Source organism: Acipenser ruthenus, chromosome 5 (assembly GCF_902713425.1).
Source record: "Acipenser ruthenus chromosome 5, fAciRut3.2 maternal haplotype, whole genome shotgun sequence".
Lineage (NCBI taxonomy): Eukaryota > Metazoa > Chordata > Actinopteri > Acipenseriformes > Acipenseridae > Acipenser > Acipenser ruthenus.
Window position 1 is genome coordinate 20,392,242 of NC_081193.1, and position 14,613 is coordinate 20,406,854.

General features: G+C 40.9%; 1 protein-coding gene across 1 annotated transcript in view; it reads right to left on the reverse strand.

Moving 5' to 3' along the window:
* LOC117403040 (cAMP and cAMP-inhibited cGMP 3',5'-cyclic phosphodiesterase 10A) overlaps positions 1 to 13,821 on the reverse strand; it is a 115,034-nt gene extending 101,213 nt beyond the window's left edge. The window contains exon 1 of the mRNA XM_059023790.1: positions 12,625 to 13,821. Coding sequence (XP_058879773.1) covers positions 12,625 to 12,709 — 85 coding nt within the window. The 5' untranslated portion in view covers positions 12,710 to 13,821. The remainder of the gene's footprint in view (positions 1 to 12,624) is intronic.
* Between the last annotated feature and the right edge of the window lie 792 nt (positions 13,822 to 14,613).

A 14,613-nucleotide genomic window follows, 5' to 3' on the forward strand; every position in this document is an offset into this window, starting at 1 on the left:
TGAAGGCGATATCTCAATTGTCAGGTCTTTATCGTCAAGTAAGCCAAAAAGCCACATGGCCACAATAAGGCAGCCATATAAGGTCACAGGTCAAAGTGAATGGTTAGATTTTGCCATAGGGGTTTCTGTAACATTGAAAACATGAAGAAACCACACACACACACACACACACACACACACACACAAAAAAAAAACTCAAAACATTCTGTAGGCACAAGGCAGGAGTGATATTTGAATGAAGATTCACAGCATTGTCTATTTTATACCACTAGTCTTTGCTGTTGCACATAAAACAAGCATTGGGTTAAGTCTACCACTTCAATGAATGACTTTAAACTTTAATCAAGCCTTCGCATAAAATAGAAATGTGGAATAAAATACAATGTATGCATTGCTGTAGGTTTTCTTCTGAACCTAAAATTAAATGTGGAATCTAATTAATATCTTATGCATACAACTTGTTGATGCAATCAAATTGTTATTAAGTATTGTTATTCTGTTTCTGTTTGGCATGTTTGTGTTACAACACAACATACAATTTTACAAAACATATTTTTAATAACTGAACAATAAACTGGAGATCAGACAGTACCCTAGCTTGTTAAAACACTGTATACACTCCTATATTTCAAATTCACTTGCATCTGTAAATGTTTTGTCTTTAAATAATCTGTGAATGCATGTATAACAACAGGTGCTGCAAATTTCAAATTATGATACTGAATGCATCATGATTGTGTGCTTAATATTGTCAAAACTCAAATGTTTTCAGTTTCATATTCCAGTAAATCCTGTCCGTTCATTTAGTTGAGTTACTGAGTGGAGGGTATTCTCATGTGACACATTTATAAGATTTAGGTGCTTTTTTGACACACATACTGTTATACAGGGTTGAAATTGGCAAATATTTCACTGAAGCAGTTTCAGCCATTCCATACTTTATTATGAATCTAATTTGATATATCAAACACTTGACTATACAAATGACAATTAGGCTAATGACAATATAATAGAATTTAGAGAAATCCCAGAAATCTGTCTGGTAAATACTGAACTGTGTGTGGTGTTTCTTGGCAACACAGATACCCCACTTGCAAAACTGCATGACATGAATTCATGTATAATAAAGCTACAATTGTATCTCAGTGGATTACCATTTTTAGTATTTTTGATAGAGCTGAAACAGGAAATGCTGGAGATCTAAAAACATCAAATCAATGTTTCGTTTGCATGAAGCTGGCCTCTTGGTAAGAGTAGAGAGGGTTTTCTTACACGCTCGCAGTTATGATATCCTCTTGGCAGGTGTCAGAAAATGTTTGGCAACAGCAACAGCAGTGTGTAAATGTATTAGAACACCTCAAGATTTGTCATCTATATCCCTTACATACCTACCTGCATGAAAACCTCATGGTGTGAGAATTTCAATTTTCGGTAATCAGTGATATAGAAACAACAGGCACTCATGTGTGACAATATTAGCCCACTTTGTGCTTTAATTAGGTATCTTAAACAACTTCTAAAAAGTTTATTGCATTTTGCCATTTGTGGCTATGTGTTCCTTTTTCTCTAACTATTGTAAATTAATTGCATGGATGGCCTATTAAAGTCATCAGTTAAATTAGACTATCACTAATCTGCCTATTTTGACCATTTTTCAGTATTTTCAGTTCCAGTGGTTTGATTTCATATGCACAACAAATCAAAACAACGGAAGTGATGGGGTGTTGTAATGAATTTGTACATGCTGGTATAGTTGAGGTCCTTGCAGAGTGCAAAGGTTTGGTTGTTGATTGTGTCTTTGTGAATATTCCCCTGAAAATGACTAGGAAATAGCTCACTGTGAGTAACCTTTCCACAGGAAAAAAGAATACTATAGTACCCATAACAGGAAAGACATATGGATACAGTATTTTTGCATTTGGGAATTCATTCAGTACGGATATGGGTCTCTATATTATAAACCAGTCAAATTACCACTTTTGACAAATAGTTGCAATAGTTGAAATGGTATAATATAGAGATTTATTTTTATCTATTGTGTAACAAGCCTGTTTTACTATTTGATTTCTCCTCTCTTCTGACTGTAAGGCACAATGGTTTTGGAGAAAATAGGTGTCTGTATTCAGCCGGTGTCTGTATACTTTTGATAGCTGAATATTGACTTAAACACCTGAAATCACATAAACTGTTTAAATAACAGGAGATGCTGGTAATAAGACTGGTGGACAGTACATGCTTTGAAGTCCATGTTACTGTGATCACTCTAGAATTTTATTTGAGTACTTCAATCAATGGAATCGTTTATCTTTTCTTTTTTTTTTTTTTTTTTTTTTGGAAAACACAGTAGAGATAAAGCTGTATTTTATCTGTGATGCCAGGTACTAAGTTGTTCCTGACAAACAATGATTGATGCCCCAGGGTTAATACCTCAAGAGTAGAGAGGAACTTGGTTTAGTGTCTCCTGCAGCTCCTAGCCCTCCTAAACCATGTTTGTTGAGTTCTGCCCCAGCAGGGAAGACTCTACTAGAGCTGCAAGTAGCATCCTATTGGGTATCGGTCAGTGTAAAGAATCTGCAGTGCAGGGTACACTTTTCACTTTCTCCCCCGAGATGAATGATTCAGTCAAGTTCCAATTAAAATGGAAGAGACTTCTCTTTATTCACAACTCAGTATCAGGAAACACAATATAGCAGTCCGTTCAACTCTGAAAACATACAGCAGTTGGGAAATTCTATTAGCACTGTTGTGTTAGTTGTAAAGCAAGAAGCATACCTGTTGCTTGCAACCGTATTGCTACCCCAAGTACCAACAAGCACTGCTGTATACAGCAGGTAATAATTAAAATAATTCAAATGTATACATTGTGAACACTTTATTATTAAAAAGCATATATACTGAAAACATGCATGTGAAAATAGGGCACCTGGGTAATTAATCGATCAATTCATGTTTAATTAAGACAAAGCCAAGGCGATCAATATGCGATTAATTGATTCAGCTCGGTCTCAACGGTATCTGGTTTTCCTCTGAGGTCACATGCAATGACCACCAAGCCAATTTCTTACCTGCCGAGACGATGAGATCACCAGGGTTCTATGGCAAACAGCTGTTTTATGTTGTGTATATTGCAGGAAAATGCAGTGTTTCATGTGGCTTCAGCAATTAGTTTTTCCAGGGAAAGTATTTTGAAATAATAAATGAATTACACCCCCTGATTTCCTGGGTATATGCGGGTAGGGTAGAGGTGCTACAGATACTGTCATCATCTCTTTTTGGTTCTAGAACTCCAAACAACTTCTAGTTTAAACAACATATGAGGTCAGAGTGCTGCTAAGAGTCTTTCCATCAATGAATCAAAAGAATACACTGTGGACTCCGCGAGTGATTGCCTGTTTTTAATTACGTGAAATAAATGCACATGAACTCAGTGATACAGCTTAGAAAAACAGGAAGGCCAGGTTTTCTGTTTAAGAAATGATTGTATAACACTTGCATTAATGAGATCTTATTATTACCTTTGAATGTACTAATATTACAATGTGTTTGTTTTGTTGTTTTTTTACTGTCACCAAAATGTAGTAAAATGAAGGGTTTTTTTTCAAAGTCCATATAAAAAAAAAAGATGATTTAGGTTTTTGATAAAATACATAAATAAATGCTTAATTCTTGGGAGAAAAAAAAAATGTCTGTGGAAGCCGTTGCAGCAACCACTGCACATGTGCAAAACAAAAAGACCTATTTATACTTTTTACTGTCAAGGTGTCATTTGTAAAAACAATAATAATTTGACATAACTGAGAAGAAGCAAGCTAGAGAAAGATAAACACGTTTACCATTTGAATGTAGAAGATAAACAAGTTTACCATTTTTCTATAGTTCATTATCCAACTGGTGTTGACAGATTCAGCTAAAGAAGCAGTTGCTACTTCCTGGTAGAAAACTACTTCCTGTACTGTTGCTTAGTTTCACTTCAATGGTCTAGCTGTTTTAATCTAATCCTTGTGATCAGATACCAGGAAGTAACTTATTTTCTTTTTTATCTTAAAAGTTGCACATTTTAACCATTTCAGTCCTTATCTCAGCACCAGTATGTTATCATATGCCGTCGGAAATCACGTTGGAACCTCACAGGACTCCTAGGTAAAGTCAAGACAACACTCAAAGTGCAAAACCTGTCAAATCTTCTCTGTTGCAATGAAAAGAAAAAAGTTTAAAGAATACCATGGCCTGGGAGAAGGAAGGAAACATTGAGAAGCGACCAAGGTTTCTGTGATAAAAGGCAACTTTACCAAAATGTATGTTAACAAAAAAAGTTTTTGTCCTGTTCCCATATATACCCAATAAAGGCGTTTCCTTTTTAATTAACTTTGTGTTCTTAATTAACTTCGCTTTCTTCAGCACATCAAAAATAATTCACGACTAAAAGGGTTAAGGGGTGATCAAACTCCATTAGGATGAAAGTAGACAGACAGCGTATCCTGTGTTTGATTACCACTATCAAAAAAGCAGGAAAGTGAATGAAAATGGTGCTTTTGTGGGAAGTGCGTTTTTTTCACACTGAACCAAGGCACAGTAAGTCTGAGTCACCTGAGCTTGATAACACTGGCATCATGCTCGTTATTGTGCTCTTCACTTTAATGATTTAGTTTATCCTAATTAGTTTACGCAATTAAAAATCTTTTCTTGTGTAAACCCCTTAAATACAAAACAATTCCACAACGTGACTCTTACCTAATATGTATTTCCTGCACTTCATAGGTCTCACATCTTCCTGTATAAATGGCGCACCTATTACGGTAAATGTGTATTATCATTTTTGATGGTATTTTATTTTTTTTAAAAGCTATTAACCAATTTTTTTTTTAAATAGCTGTGGAAAAAAATGGCCACATGATAAGTATATTTTTCACTGACCTTTCTTTTCATTGCTTTATATGGGGGAAAAAATGGCATCCTCATATGAGGCTATCATGCATTTGCATCTTCCATATGTCCCAATATAAAGACTAGAAGACTATTTTTTTGGTTATCTGTCCCCGTATGAGATAGCCATGCATGAAAGAGTTAATTAATTAAATATACAGATCACTCCTTACAGATAGTTCAGTGTTGCACTGTCAATTAATTCTACTTGAATAGGCCACATAAAGGAAAGCAGATATGCTGAAAAGCTGTGGTTGGCTGTTACCGAGATAGATCTTACCTAAGTCTGAGTTCTTTTAAAACTCCCAAAAGCAATTCCTCAGTAACCAACCACTGCCTTTCCCATTCTCATAACTTTGTTATTTGACTGTATGAAGTGCAATAAGATATCTGCATGGAGTGCTAGGCAGAAAGTATAAGCTATCAAGTACACTTAAACCACAATGTACGCATGTTTCATAATGGAAAATGTGTGGTCTATTAAGAGATGGCTATTGCGTAAGATCTACTGCAACTATGTTGGCTCTATGTACTTTGGGGGCAAATTCACAAAGCTTCTAACTCTAAATTGTCAACAGCACATTTAAAAAAATAAATAAAATAGAAAAACATCAGTTAAAGATTCAAAACTAGAAATTGCCAATGAAAGAATAATTAAGAGCCCTTGACGTAAATTCTAGAGCTGTTTATTTTGAATGTTGTGTTTTTAACAGATTTGTTTTCTTCCCTATGAAGAAAATGGTCCTAATAACACAGTGGAGTACATGGCTTTGTGAATCTCCCTCTTCGTGTCTACTGTGCCATATTTTTCCGGCACATAATAAAATACAGATTATCCTGCAGTCACACATTCCTGCTTCCATTTATCACAACACAAAAACACTGTCAATAGCTATACAGTACCAGTAGTTGTACTGTATGTGGTGCTCCCCTCTTGTTTGTTAAGCTGAGGGAACACGAAGCCACTTTGTGGCTTGGAACTTGTAACTGGGACTACTGTAGCAACCATCTTGTGACTGGAATGAAGTAACCATGTGGTGAAAATGCTTTGATACGTATTAAAGAAGTCTCTTTAGTGCAATTCGTCTTTGTCCTGTTTTTTTTTTTTTTTTGTTAATTAATGAGCTGCATCTTCTTGCACTGCCGAAAAGACCCTTTTAGAAAGCTCCTCTTAGGCAGACACACCGTCGTGTGTATTTAAATCTCATGTCTGGTAATATTTGGAAAACCTACTGATCAGAGAAAGCTGGCACGGATATGCTGGCTTGCCTGTAAATGTAAAGCAGGTGGGTATGTCACCCTTATTTGTTTAATGCTACTGTCTGTCTTCAGATTTTATCTTCTGACTCAATTTGCATTGGAGTTTTCCTTGTTTGTTTTAACTGTCCCTTTGTAATTATTGTAAAGATGATATACAAAATGTATGCAAATCCAACATAACAAGGTACATATGATAAAAGAATAATGCACAACAGGACGTGTGCTGTGTTGGGATAACATGACAACTTGGGTGGTTGGGCACAAGGCCGCAGGCCCCATTTACAACTGTAATAAAATATTAATTATGATGTTCTAATAATATATTAATGTTACAGCTCAGGGGTGGTTCATTTAAGTGTATTTTTTAAACCAGATCTGAGCCGCACGTAACTGCTTAAGCCTTATGCCATACGGCTCTCCAGAGCTATTTCTGACAGAGGCATAAGATTGTCGTAGAACTCTATTAAAGTGTTCTATCGTGACAGTTTTCAAGTCTATATTTGTGTTACTTTCACTCATCCAGTCAGACTGCCCAGTTGGTTTGTCATTTCGCGGATGCTTCATTTCTGTCCGATTCTAAATCTTGTCTAGTGCCTCAGAGTCGCTCTCCAGGTGTCTTTTTTATGGTTTGTTTTTCACTCATTGAGAGGTGCTGTCTGGTCTCCTGGCTGCTCTGTGTTTAAAGGTGCTTTGCCAAACAAGGTTTCCACAGTTGTCATGTTGTTTAAGGTAAAATTCACTTCTGAAATTGTGTAATTTATTCTGTGTTATTGACAGTTGTGGTGGATTGATATGTTTTCAGTGAGGAGGTTGCCGGTACTAGATCTGTGATGTTATGCTGGGATAACATCACAGGTCTTGTGCAAGGCTGACCAATCAGAGCTCAGGATTTTTTCTTGCCATTGTATAATAACTTTTTTTACATTACAGGATAGGACACAGTTTTAAATAATATTGAGTTAAAAGCTGCATAGCTTGAATTTATCTACTGTACCCCCCAACCCCGCCACTGTCTCTCATTGGGTGTCATTAACCCTTTAAGGGACAAGCGACATATGTGTCCCTGTGGCAATGTGCCCCGCCCCTGTGTGCTTATTATGTGTTGTATGTTGCGTGCGTGTGTTAAATGTTGGTGTATAGATTGGTACACGGGATATAAAACGGGTCTGTGTTTCACGTGTGATTTAAAAAGGTAGATTTGTATTTAGGCACGAGGAGGGCACAAATCACTTCACGTGCTGGTTAAATGTAATATGTGAGCACGGGGTTGCACAGAATTAATTCACGTGCTGGGATTCAAGTGAATAATTAATTAGTAATTGAATCCCAGCACAATAGTATATATAGACGCACATTTCCTTCACTCGGTGTTAGGTGTTCGGTGAGTGGAGAACGGGTTTGGAGACGGAGGTAATTGTAAAAGTAAAGTAAATAGTTAAATCTGCTCATCGTGTTTTGTGCGTCTGTCTGTGCACTGTCTAGTCCGTTTTGTTTGTCTATTTATTTTGGCGCAAGTGCCGTGTCCAGTGTTTTTTGTGTTTCAAACCTTTTATTTTCTGTTCTGTTGATTAAATGCTGAGCGAAAGCATTCGCTCAGCTTCACCAAACCACAAATCTCTGTCTGTTTACTTCCTGCTTCTGGTCTGACGCCACCCACTCCGGCCGTCTTTGTGACACGTGGTGTCAGAAGTGGGATAAACAGCGCCTCCAAGCGTCAGACCAGGAGAGGGGGTTTTGTGTTTAAAAAAAAAAAAAAAAAAAAAACCACAGGACTGTTTTTCAAAAAAAAAAAAAAAAAAAAAAAAAGTGAAAATGGAAGGCTGGAGAGACGGCTGCCGGGACCTGGAGGACCTCCTCGGGGGCCTCGAGGACCAAGGCTGGTGCATGGCCTGTGGAGTCTACGGACACACGGTGGCGATCTGCCCCTTCCAAGGTGAGGAGGAGGAGGAACCGGCCCAGGAGAGGAAGGTGAGGAGGAGGAGTAAGAAGAGAAGGGGGAAAGGAAAGCTGCAGCAGCAACAGCAACCACAACACCAGCCGGAGGAACAGCAGCCCAGGTGTTACTGCTGCGCTGAGCCTGGGCATTCCAGCACCAACTGCCCCTGGTACCCCCTCGGACAGCTACCCCAACTATGCCCCATCTGCAGAGGTGAGCACTTCGTGGCCCACTGCCCTGTCCATCAGGAGAGGGAGAAGCAGGGGTCGCCTCAGTCTCCACCAGCAGTGGGGGGTAGACTGCTGCTCCCACCACCCCAACCACAACTGCAACAGCGGCCAGAGGAGCCAGAGAACCTGTTCCCCTGGTGCACCTGGTGCGGAGAGGTGGATCACCGCTGGAGGGACTGCTCCGAGGTGCCACCGAGCTGGTGCGGGCGATGTGAGGAAGGGGGACACGACTGGTCGGGATGCCCCTATGCCAGCTCGCCAGTACCTGAACGGGAGGAGCCTGAGTGTCCACAGCCCGAGCGGGAGGAGCCTGAGCGTCCACAGCCCGAGCGGGAGGAGCCTGAGCGTCCACAGCCCGAGCGGGAGGAGCCGGAGCGTCCACAGCCCGAGCGGGAGGAGCCTGAGCGTCCACAGCCCGAGCGGGAGGAGCCTGAGCGTCCACAGCCCAAGCGGGAGGAGCCCGAACGTCCTACGCCTGAGTGGGAGGAGCCCGAACGTCCTACGCCTGAGTGGGGGGAGCCCGAACGTCCACAGCCCAAGAGGGGGGAGTCGGTGCATCCACAGCCCAAAAGGGAGGAGTCGGTGCGTCCACAGCCCAAAAGGGAGGAGTCGGTGCGTCCACAGCCCAAAAGGGAGGAGTCAGTGCGTCCACAGCCCGAAGAGAGGGAAGTCGGGGCTTCCACAGCCCCAGGACCCAAGCTGCCAGCAGAGGGAGAATGCCTGCTGGTTCCACCTCCACCAGCAGAGGGAGAATGCCTGCTGGTTTCTCCGTCAAAGGCGGAGCCGCACCAGTTCCCTGCAAGAGAGGCAGAGCAGCACCAGTCCCCTGGAAAAGGGGGAGACTACACGCTGCTCCCACCTCCATCGGCAGGAGACTACACGCTGCTCCCACCTTCACCGGCAGGAGCAGAGCAGCCGGAGCTGCCTCTGCCTCCGCCACCTACACCGGCAGGAGCAGAGCAGTCGGAGCTGCCTCTGCCTCCGCCACCTCCACCGGCAGGAACAGAGCAGCAGGAGCTGCCTCTGCCTCCACCACCTCCACCGGAAGGAGCAGAGGAGCAGGAGCTGCCTCTGCCTCCGCCACTGCCAGAAGCAGAACAGCAGGAGCTGTCTCTGCTTTCCGTACCTCCACCACGGGGAGTACGGTGGCCGGAGCCCCAGAAAGGGGAGCTGTCGGCCACGAAGAAGGGGGAGGAGGTCTGGAGACCACCAACCCCAGCAGCAGTTTCGCTGCCAGAGATCGTGGGGGAGGTCAGGAGACCTGCTCCCACTGCAGCAGTTTCGCTGCCGGAGATCATGGGGGAGGTCTGGAGACCTGCTCCCACTGCAGCAGTTTCGCTGCCGGAGATCGTGGGGGAGGTCCGGAGACCTGCTCCCACTGCAGCACTTGTGCTGCAGAAGAGACTGTGGCCGGAGCCCCGGAAGAGGGAGCTGTCGGCTACGAAGAAGAGGGGAGGTCAGGAGACCATCCCCCAAGCAGCCTTTCCGCTGCCAGGACTGCCCCGGCTGAAGGAGTCAGTCTGGGAGCTGTCAGCACGTCTGCTGACAGCATGGCCAGTAGCAGCCTGGCTACTGGCAACATTGCCACCTGTGGGCCCCTGGAAGCCTCCCTTCCCAGCCCGAGACTTTGGCCTGGACTGCTGGATTTTTAAGGGGGGAGGTGGCCGTTGAGGCCATGTGTGCTGCGCACAAGGGGGGGTATTTGTGGCAATGTGCCCCGCCCCTGTGTGCTTATTATGTGTTGTATGTTGCGTGCGTGTGTTAAATGTTGGTGTATAGATTGGTACACGGGATATAAACGGGTCTGTGTTTCACGTGTGATTTAAAAAGGTAGATTTGTATTTAGGCACGAGGAGGGCACAAATCACTTCACGTGCTGGTTAAATGTAATATGTGAGCACGGGGTTGCACAGAATTAATTCACGTGCTGGGATTCAAGTGAATAATTAATTAGTAATTGAATCCCAGCACAATAGTATATATAGACGCACATTTCCTTCACTCTGTGTTAGGTGTTCGGTGAGTGGAGAACGGGTTTGGAGACGGAGGTATTTGTAAAAGTAAAAGTTTGTTTGTCTATTTATTTTGGCGCAAGTGCCGTGTCCAGTGTTTTTTGTGTTTCAAACCTTTTATTTTCTGTTCTGTTGATTAAATGCTGAGCGAAAGCATTCGCTCAGCTTCACCAAACCACAAATCTCTGTCTGTTTACTTCCTGCTTCTGGTCTGACGCCACCCACTCCGGCCGTCTTTGTGACAGTCCCACAAATAGAAATGATGCTAACTTTCTTATTTTTGCAATGAGCTGCACGAAACAAGGTTTAACATTTACTGACAGGTAGGTTGGATCTGGTCATCCAAATGATACTTAAGTGACTCTCAAATGTATTCTAAGAAGAAACCATTTAAACAACCATTCAATTCCTTGTATACCTTAAGGAGTTAAAAAATGATGTGCAGTATATAGTTACATATCTTTAGAATATTGACAGAGATCCAATTGTAAAATGTATTAATAATAATACTTTTTGTTTATTGGGTCACATCTAATCAAATTCTAAAGACTTTACTGTGGTCAACCCCAGGTCCACCAGGGAGAATGATATCTTCAGCTCTATATATCAAATTAGGCAGTTTTGCGTTTGTTTTTCTGGGGATAGAAAAGTGTAGCACAGAAACACAACACCATGCTGTCACTTTGCCCAATCACTGTTGTTATTGTAACAGAATGCACAGAGCTACTATAGTATTGGATTGAATGTAGAGATTGGTTAAATTATAAACATGCATCATAAAGGCATTGTCTGATTGGTTAAATTATAAACATGCATCATAAAGGCATTGTCTGATTGGTTAAATTATAAACATGCATCACAAAGGCATTGTCTGATTGGTTAAATTATAAACATGCATCACAAAGGCATTGTCTGATTGATTGTTATATATGTATAGAGAAGTCACCCTTGGGCACCAGCTAATACTAACACTATAAATTACACAATACATTACAGTACTGTACACTCTCTGTATTTAAATACTTCTCTTTGCTAAGCTAATGTGTCGTAATTATTATAATGATTGATATTATCTTGAATAAAGCCTTCCCACTAAGACAATTCCATGGAGGGTCAGGCTCATGATTGCTTAAATATTCTGTGTGACCTACATGTACAGTCTCCACTATAACACTGTCACTTTTCACAGTCCTCCCCCTTGCAGAACTATAAAAGAACAAAATGCCATTTTGCATTGACACCTCTATCTGATCACGAGAACCTCTTAGAGTGAGGCCTAAAAGTGAACACACTGCCTCACTTAAAAATGCAGGCCCATACAGTATGTGCCCACAGTAATACCTGTTTATCTGTATGCAGTCAACAGCTATAAATATTATGTGAAGGCACTTTTTTTTTTTTTTAAATGATGTCACATTACATATTCAGGTCATACTCTAGAAATTATGACAATTCACATTTACCTCACCTATATTCCATTATTGTAATTCTGGGGGCGCATTTTTGCATTTCCATTGGCACCGACTTCCTGGTCTTACATCAGTGCAGTATTACTGACAGTGTGTGTGTTTGCTTTGTATCATAGTTTAACAAAATGTAGATAAACTGGTGTCCTATGAAAGATGAATACAAGTCTTACATATTTGCTTTCTCCAAATGTATATATTTTGGGGCTTATAAACAGACCTATGTTCACACTTTATAGTGTCTAAAATGAATGTGTGTTTGTTTTATGTTGTTTGACAATAAAAAGCAAGGGTATAACAGAACTGACCTCAAAGCACGATGTGTAATGTTCACTGGAGCACTAAGCCTTACACTAGAGTGAAGACAAACGCCTTGACAGAGACCGGTAAAGTTTCTGTTTTGAAGGTTTTTGCGTTTATAACGTCTAAAATAAAGGGACACACATTTCTCTTAAGTGCAGTATAGTACAGTACTAAACCAGACAAGATACTGTAGAATGTAACCAGTTATTGGCGTGTATCAAATACAGAGCACGGTGCAGCATTTCTGTCAGTGTTTGTACATATGCATCACTAACTTTTCTTTATTTTGCTTTTGAAAGTATACTGGTACAAAATGTGTTTTTTTATACTACGCTTTTATTCCGTAATATAGCCTACATTAAGAACGCTTTTTTTAATGGCATGCAACTATGCGCGCTGGGTTCCTCAAAGCACCGACTATTCAGCAGCAAAGAAGGTTGATTCTGTTACCCATCTGTGCTGCTGTATAAACATTCATATTTTGCAGTTCTTACCTTGATCGCTGACGACAGCGCCCGGCAAGGCATCCTCGTTTGTGAATTCAAATGCATAATCGGGAGTTTTCCTTTTCTTCGACATTTGATGCCTTTGATATTCGCTCAGAGGAGCTGGATTATGCTTTAAGAAGATTGAAAGAAATCACTGGTGAAGGCGAGAGTCTTTTGAGTGGCTGAAAGAGCGAGTAGTAGGCAGGGACTAGTGGTGAAATCGTTACAAATCACAACCCCATCAATTCGACCCTCTCTCCTCTCCTCTTGCTTCTTTCGTTTACTCCCTGAATCAAATGGGAAGTTACTGGTGTGCAAAATAATGTCACATACTGATTCTTGAAGTTCATAGGTCCACAAAAAAGCACGATATGCTTCTTTTCGGTTAAGAAAAATGTTGTAATTATTTTTGATTAATTGAAGAGAAAATGTGTATCGGGATAACTACAACAGCTCCACAAATAAACTCTGTTGATCACGTGTGCTCAATAATATTTTCAATAGTTTTTAGCGCAAAAATGTGCAGCAACAGCATGCAGCGGGACTCGACCCTTGCCGTCCATGAAAAAGAAGAGCGCTTCAGGTTAGTCGGGAGCATTTTAATCAACAACACTGACATTCCCACAAACGGCATTTGCATGGTTGGCGCTGTGTCAACAGAGATCGAACAACGAGGAACACGCAGCGCCATTCAGGCAAAGGTGATGAGAGAAGCAAGTGTCCTTTTCTCGCAACAGTACCAATCTCCCATTGAAAATGAACGGTAACCAGACAAATTAGATTTGTTTTAACTACACGTATAATTCCACTTTGCTGTATATTATTAGTTAAGATCAGCCGAGCGCCACCCTTACAGGTTTGCAAAATATTAAGGCATTTCACATTAGGATGTCAGTTTTCAACATCTGTGTAGATAAAAAAAAACAAAAACAAAACACCGCATGGTGTTTCTTTTCCCCCAACGTACAGAACCAGAAAATAAAACATACTGCGGTAGTATTAAGTCGGTGTTTATACTAGTCGCTTTACAGCACCTTTACTTCTCTTTCTGCCTTGAGCTCAGCTCAGCCTCCTCCGATCGTTTGCTCTGGTTGTTTGTGTTGGTCACCATGGTCAGTATCCCCTTATAGAACTTCATAATCCAGTTGCTAAGGAAACATAAAAAATGACCAAAGTAGCATTGCTCAACATCGGGCTGTGTGAGCAAATTTTCAGTGGATTTCACAACGATGTTGTAAAGACACTGAGCACAGAGGAACCTGCCTGTTGTGAGACCCCTTTGTAAGTTCAAAGAGTTTGCTTTAGATAGTGGGTCTAGCTACACTTAGACACGTCTTGCGTCCAGAAGACGATGACGTTAGTAGCTTGGTTGCAAACAGCGTCAAGGCTGCCATGCAGTTTAACTGAAATGACAACACATCTTCCTGCGTAATCAGCCTGGAATTAATGAACTCGAACCCGCGGTGATCCCAGGGGAGAGTTAATTTGCAACACGCACACAAGCATCACGGCACAGAAGAAAGCAGCAGATGCATGTTTGGATAGAATTCTAGTTTATTATTATTATTATTATTATTATTATTATTATTATTATTATTATTATTATTATTATTATTATTATTATCCTCATAGGGTTGATATATGTGTATGTTTATAGTACATGCCAGCGTATTGACATTTTTAAGACTCATAAATGCAGAGACTGTTTTTTGCTTCTCATCTCTAAAATGCAGTCTTAGAGGAGTCTTCTGAAACTAGTGGATAACTGGTCAAATATTGCCATTCTGCTCAGATGTATGCAATTGGTCCCTGCATCTGTTTTCCTAGTTTTTGTCAGACATGCGTTTATTCAATGACTTTTATACAGAAAATAATATTTTACTAACCAATGTACATGAGTGTTCTTTTACACTATGTTACACTTTTTTTTTCTTCGAAAAGCGAACAGGTGATTTATTTTTGGTGTTTTGGCAAACTAAGTATTATGATTGTTGT